The sequence below is a fragment of the Gekko japonicus genome, unplaced genomic scaffold (assembly GCF_001447785.1).
Source record: "Gekko japonicus isolate JY-2015 unplaced genomic scaffold, Gekko_japonicus_V1.1 scaffold520, whole genome shotgun sequence".
In the NCBI taxonomy this organism is placed as follows: domain Eukaryota; kingdom Metazoa; phylum Chordata; class Lepidosauria; order Squamata; family Gekkonidae; genus Gekko; species Gekko japonicus.
The window spans coordinates 762,383-769,637 of record NW_015169188.1 but is presented as its reverse complement, the minus strand read 5'-3'; the positions used below and the strand labels follow the sequence as shown (position 1 = coordinate 769,637).

Sequence of the window (7,255 nt, the reverse complement as noted above, 5' to 3'; positions counted from 1 at the left end):
ACTCTTTGTACATCAACTCTTTGTACATCATATCCATTTTCTGGTTGAGAGTGGTCATCTGGTCCACTAGAGGGCACAGAGCTGCAGCAATCATTTTGCGGGAGTCTGTGGCTGTTTCCAGTTTGGTAACTGGAGATTATGAGCTGGCTGCTCCTGTAAGTTTCGCTTTCTCCACCATTTTTTCTGCACGCTGCTTCATTGTTTTTACTTAGTAGGAAGTTTTTAAAAGTCTCTTATGGCCTCAAGTCTGGAAATATTGCTTTATTGCTAATCTGCACCTTACTTCGTCACCATTTGCTCTTTTCAAGCTGCCCTCGCCTCCCGCTTTAACTCAGTCTGTTTGGGATGGGGATCCCCCCCCCCGCTTGTTTGGGGCTTCAGGTCGGCTTTACTACCAGCAATCAAGTGGAGACTCACTAAATCATAAGTTTACTCCCATTCTTACTTGCGTTCATTTCTGTGGTAGGGAAGATTGGTTCAGGAGGGTCTCTTGTGCGCTCGGTCGGGTGTGCGCCTCTAGGTACCATTGCTATCTCCGTGCCTCGAGGACCTATCAGGGCAAAAAGCTGCCTCCATCCCTTGGCATTCTGCCTTGGGAGAGGCACCTCTCATGTCCCAGGCTGCAACCCTACTACAAAGGGTTGCGGGAGTCCAAGATCAACTCGGACCCCTCCCCATCGGCACATTTGCGGGCCGCTCACATCAGAGCAATGATGGAGCGCACCCACTTGCATGTCACCAAAAACTGGAACAAAAAAAAAAAGTCCTGTTCCTTAACACATGGGGTTCTATATCTAGTGGCATTCTTTACCTCCATGCCCATTTCCACACATTAAGCCTCTGTAAAAAGGACAGGACATTTTCTCCAGGCCTCTGGCAAACCTATATAGCTCTTATTGGCCTGATGAGGGCAAAAATGCAGGATATAAATTTTTAAAATAAGTAAAATAAAATGTAGAGCCAGTTTTTTGCCTCAAGCCAGTATGGCTGCCGTTCCCCACCACCACCACTGGAGGACTTTGCAGGCTTAAAAAACAACAACACACAATGAAATAGCAATTACTATACTATATTGCTGCAGTGCGATAACGTCATAATGATCTTTGGCCATGATCTACCAGTGTCTCAGAATTCCAATCTTTCTGTTTTTTTAAATAAAACTTTCCTTTTTTTGCAGAGATACAAAAAGAAACACTTCTCCTTATAACTTTGTAATGAAAAGGGCTGTTGAAATGAAATATAAACAATCTATTGGTTTGGAATACATTTTGGCATCAATAGATGTTAAAGCAGGTAAGGTTCAAGGTATTTGCCAGCCTGCTGGTGCAAAAAAAATAAAATTTTAAACATGTCACTTCTAGAGAAAAAAAAATCAGCACAGAATTTATGGATTTCCTGATACTATATGTGATGATTGCTGGCACAGGATTTTTCTAATCTCCGTGGGTGCTATTATAGTAGTTCTATTTTCTATAAAGAAAGTACACCCAACGTGTTGTCCATTTCACTGCAAAAAATCCATAGGCACGTATGCCAGTCCGCCAGAAAAGTCTGCAAACACCTGGGACAATAGTACATACAGTAGACTGTGCTATTTCAACATCCTGTATTTTGCTACCTTTTGTAATGTTCTTATCATGCTCTCCTAACAAGAAGCTTAGTACAAAGTCCATTTTATCGTCACAACAAATCTGTGAGGTAGGTTAGGCTGAGAGAGAATGACTAACACCAAGTCACCCAGAAAACATCACGGCAGAGCAGGGATCTGAATGTTTGTATCCCTAATTGGGCCACTGGAGGGAAAGCAACATGGTATAGCCCAGTCTCATCAGATCTCGGAAGCAAAGCAGGGTCGGCACTTGGAAGGCAGGACCCCCAAGGGAGACTCTGTGGAGGAAGTCCAGGGCAAAACCACCCCTGCTTCTCAGTTGCCTTGAGAGCCCCTTGCTGGGGTTGCCATAAGTCAGCTGCAACTTGATCGCACTCTACACACACAACAATTACACCACTACGCCACACTGGTGTGACGAGTTCATCGTTTGTAATATTCCTTGAAAATAAATTCAGAATCCTTACAAATAACTCCCCCCCCCACGCCCCCCAAAAGTAGCATAATACCTTTGCTAGGACCAACTAAGTTTTACAGACTCTTTCTCAGGCTATAAATTTTTTTAAAAGGGAGGGGTAGTTTAAAAGACATTGTTGGCACAGTGCACGATGCAGGACACTTTGCAAACTGTGACAGTCTTAAACGGATGATTCAGGAAACAGACTAATGACATCAGTTTGTGCCAAGTTCAAAAGATCTCAAGTTGTAACACAGTATAACTGGAAGGAACAAAGAATCAATGGCTATTCCCCTTTGAAGGCAGAAAAACCAAAATCTCTGGCATAAATCAGAATACATACTATTCCTTAAGCAACAACAACATAAAAATGAGCACTTCTTATCTTGGGAGGATAATCCCAAGAGTTTTGCAGCAGCTCAGGAAATGAAATCAAACTGATCACTTACCACAGGAAGAATATGAGAGTTCTACATTAGGTGACCTGCAAAGCATTTGTTTTTCTTGTGCCGCAGTAAATCCAGAAGCCAAAAGAATGAGATAAATGATAGAGGGTATTTCCATGGCTTTAAATCATGTTGACAGCTGCTATTACAGTAAGTGGAGGAAGGTAACACTATATTGTTTCACTTTTAGTTAAGAGGAACAAAGTTATGCTTAATCACCCTCCCTTAGTCATGTGATTTCTGAGAGTTTGGCCTGTATTTCTTCTTGAATATTCAGCTCTTGAATGGATACTTTAACTGGTTATTGGTAATTTCAGGAGGAAAATAATGTAATCCCTGGTCAGTTTATTGATAGATAACCTAATTTATATCAAACTACCTTTTCAGCAACTGAATTATAAAAGAGAAAACAATTGAGCCATCCTATTTATATAACATTGTCAGATAAGGAAGTGAAAAGAGGCATGGAAAGCACATGAGAACAAGCATATACAACAATCATACTTAGGAGTAGGTTTCATGAATTTCAGTGGTGCTTACCTCCAAATAAGAATATCTTGAGTTGCTGCCTTACTATTCATTCCTAAGAACACTTATTAAAGAGATCTGAGTAGGACTCTCTCTGAGTAGACCTGCTTAGGACTGCTCCCTTACAGGTTTACTCAATAAACTGCTTGCTCCCAGGAAAGTGTTTGTAGGATTGCACTGTTAATTTACTTTCTGGATAGGGACTTATCTTTTTTCCTAGCAGACAAGAGTCCAGCAACAACACTATCTGTCGCAGAATTTTTGACCTATGTATGGAAGTCAAGAGTAATACTCTGTAAATCTTGTAAACCATATTAGGACTGTTTTGTGTTTTTGAAATATTGGGAATTTTGATTGATGTTGTTCTTTGCACCTACCCTTAAACTCTCCCCTGTTTGATTTATCTATGGTATGCCAAATAAAGGTTCTCTGTTCCTACTTAACAAGGAAGACATCATTAGAAACAACTGGCAGCAGATGAAAGCTTAGTTGTGGTTTAAGAACAGAATAGCAAGACAATCTTTCTACAGCTGACCATGCATGGTTTTTAATTGTTGATGTGCCTCCTCTATGTGAAAATATGTGTTTTTTGATCACAGTAGAGAGATTTTAGAAAATGTCATTATGAAAACTGTGAAACATGGTATAATACAGGAAACTCTCTTGTTTGTTTACAGAGATTGGTTTTTTAATTTCCTGTGTTTGCATAGACTGATGGTTTGCCAAAGCATCTATTTTTGTATGTATCGGTTCTAATGCTTTAGACAGAGTTGTTTCAACAGCCAAGTTCACTGCTAGTATAACAGATTCTCATATCAGGTTCTGTAAATTATTTATACTTATTTGATCTGCACTCATTGCAGAGGATGAGATAGATGCTCTCCTACCTCCATCAACCTTATCCATATTTATTGTTTTTCCCCTAAATATTCCAGTTAAGCTCTAAGTGTTTTCCCATTACCTATCCTTACTATTTAACCTAAATTCTATCCTAGTATCTGCCTGTCTTTACCCCTTTTCTTTTCTTCTTTCTTACTGCTTCTTTCTTCCGTCTTTGTCTCTATTATTTGTTTGTTCCCCCCCCCCCCCGTCTTCTTTCCATTGCCTCTGTCTTAATGCTCTTACTGTCTCTACTCTGTCTCCACTACCATCCGTACAATCCAACAACATCCAAATACCTGTAGTTCTGAACTGGTTCTGCTGCTCTGCCTGGCAGCTGGCTTGAGAAATGAAAAGCTTACAGGAGAGGTCTACTCTTATGAGCAGTATAAAATTTAAGCTGCAAACACAGCTTAGTGTGGGGCTTCTCTGGTTAAATGGTCGCATTTAATTTCTTATATTGGAACAGAACTTCAATCTCATGTGAACTGGAAGCTCTGACATTAAGGTACATACACAACAGGTCGTGCCGCATGAGACTGACCATAAAAACTCACTGTGAGAAGAACTAGGGATCTTGGCACCAAAGGATGATATTGAGACTTCTTTGGAAGAAGCTGTAGCACTTAATAGAATCAGCACATGGATTGTAGAAGATATACTCTGGCCCTGTTCATACGAGGCGTTTTGGGCCCGGAGCGGGACGGAACGGGGGCGGAGCAAACGGGCGCGATCCCACGGCAACATCTGGGAATCGTTGCCTGCCCGTCCCCGATCCGTCCCTCTCGCCAAAAACCCGCACTAAAAAAGAACCACCTACCTAGTAGAGCGCCTCAAGCCGGGCCGTGGAATCGGCCGGCACATCCTTGCGCCGGCGCATCCCGGCCCCCGGGCGTACTGCGCATGCTCGAGCATGCGCAGTTTGGCAGCCTCCCCCTCTCATCCGACTCTTTCTCCCCCGGCATCTGATCGTGCCGGGGAGCGCTGCGCCGCGGCTCAGGGGATCCGTGGGATCCCGCCGCAGCATCTCAACTTTGGTGCGGCTTTTAAAAGCCGCACTTTTTCCTGTGTTTTCCCTGCCGTGTGGCAGGGGCCTCTGAGAGTCAAACTCTTGGCACTGACCAGAGCCTGGGACTTTTCCTTTGTGGCTCAGGGTCTGTAGAGTGGGCTCCCTGAAGACACGAGGGGGGGTGTCCTTGGAGATCTTCAGGAGGTGCTGCAAGGCCAGGGCTTTCGAGGGGAGGGGGATAAATGGCAGAGCATCTTTTAAGGAGGGAAGGGGGAGAGAGATCTGGGGTCTGCTATTTTTTTTTTCAACTTACGTTTTTAACTCCTTTTGTAAACCACCACCAACCACAAGGAAAATACACAAATAAATGTAAAGCTGGTTGAACCATCCTGCTTTGCACACGGGAATATTTAGAAGTGATGTACTTTATGGACCTGTAGTTCTGCTAGGTCGCATATTCTTCTTGAATGGTGCTAGCAACAAGGTGCCCTGAAAATCCATAACCAAAACAAGCTAAGAACTCTGAAGTTAAAGGTGGAGATAAGACCAATTTCTTCCATTTTTTTGGATTCCCAAATAATTAAAATGCCATTGAAACAACTGGCAATGACTTATTGTACAGACATTTGTGCTTTTATGTGCAAATACATACCTATTCGGTTTTGTATGTCATTCTTATTTATCTCAAGTTACAAGGCAAAGCTTTTCAAAAGCCCTGTTGGTATTTTGGCTCAGGAAATGTGTCCCTCTAGTGGCTAATGCTGGCAGACACACAAAACATTTGTGTCCCTTACACACCTTATGAGACACAGGCACCGACTCTAAACATTTGGGATCCAAACATAGAGTGTAATTATACTCTAAAGTCTCACTTATTTTAATTGGGGGTACTGTCACCATTTAATAGAACTCACTCATTTCAGTGCGTTATATTTCACATTAATAGTTGTTTACTGATACTTGAAAAATCTTTATATCCTATTATCACATACTTTGATTTGTCTGACATACACAGACCAAGGAGAAATAGCAGCTTCTTTTTTAACTTAAAACACTCACCTGATTTGTTTGTTGTAAATATTTCAAGAAATCCTTGATCCTCCAAGGCTTCATATTCATACGGCAGTTATAATGGCAGCCATTAGGAACATTGTTCACTAACGTTGAGCAATAGCTTTGGACTCAATGTATCTATCATCCCAGCATTGCCAACTCTTTCTCTAAATATGCAGGAAGATAGCACAAGCTGTGGAATTCACTGAGGCTTAAAGTGGTTTCTGCAAATGTAAAGCATACATTGGCCACAGTCTACATTCATATTGCAAATCCCCCCCCCCCTTATTTCTGTTCCACAATACCAAAGACCATCCTGGATATACATATGAACATTCTGAAGTGAATTATCATGTGTAGGAACATCCTAAGATCCAGGATATTGCACAGTGAGGGGCCTTTTAAATGGAGTTTTTGTACTTCAGTGTATGCTGCTGGTCAAGAGTGCTTGTTCGAGTTCTAACACAGTAGTCCCAAATCTTGTGGAGCCTGCAGGCACTTTTGGAGTTTTGTGAACAGGTAGTGGGCACCACCACAACATGGCTCCCATGGGTTCTGGAGCCAGTCACAAAATGTTGCAATGTTCCAAGCAAAGCATCCTTCTGGACGCATCAATTTCAAAATGTCCCCCCCCCCCCAAGCTGTTTCAACAGACACAAAGGTGATGCCTCCTTAGCTCTTCAGAAGCAATTCCCAATTCCTGCTCCAGTGACATAGAGGAATGCCTGAACTGGCTCTTTGCTTTGAGGAAAAAGGTTAGTGGCCACTACACATTGGTGGGCACTATGGCACACACAGGGACCACACTGGAGACCACTGTCCTAACTGATTAGCTATAAACTGTGATCACCAGTGGAGTTAATGCCTCAATAACTGGACAGTGACAGACTGCAAATTTTGAAAGAATATGGTGACACTTGCCCCTTTAAGAAGGAAGTCCTATTGTACACACAGAGCATACTTCACCTACCAAAATCAAATAAAATACAGATCATGCTTTCACTGAATTTCAACAATTCATGCTGTTATACAAAGACTACTAAGTGCTTAGAACTTATTTGATTGTATTTCACAACCATCCTTTCTAGAATACACTTGGCCTTGGCTGGAAGGGATACGCAAAAGGATTACAACTCTGAAGAGAAAAATTAAGGAATTGCACATAGGGAAAAATGGGGCACTGCCCATCATGAACAAAAAGAGTACCCCTCATACACAGATGGCCCTCTAAAGTTTGCAACATGGAACACACAAATATCAAATGTAGTTAATGA

General features: G+C 42.1%; 1 protein-coding gene across 1 annotated transcript in view; it reads right to left on the bottom strand.

Moving 5' to 3' along the window:
• The window catches only part of LY96 (lymphocyte antigen 96), a 19,856-nt gene extending 17,226 nt beyond the window's left edge, over positions 1-2,630 (bottom strand). The window contains exon 1 of the mRNA XM_015416190.1: positions 2,516-2,630. Within this exon, the coding sequence (XP_015271676.1) occupies positions 2,516-2,630 (115 nt within the window). The remainder of the gene's footprint in view (positions 1-2,515) is intronic.
• Positions 2,631-7,255: the final 4,625 nt, after the last annotated feature.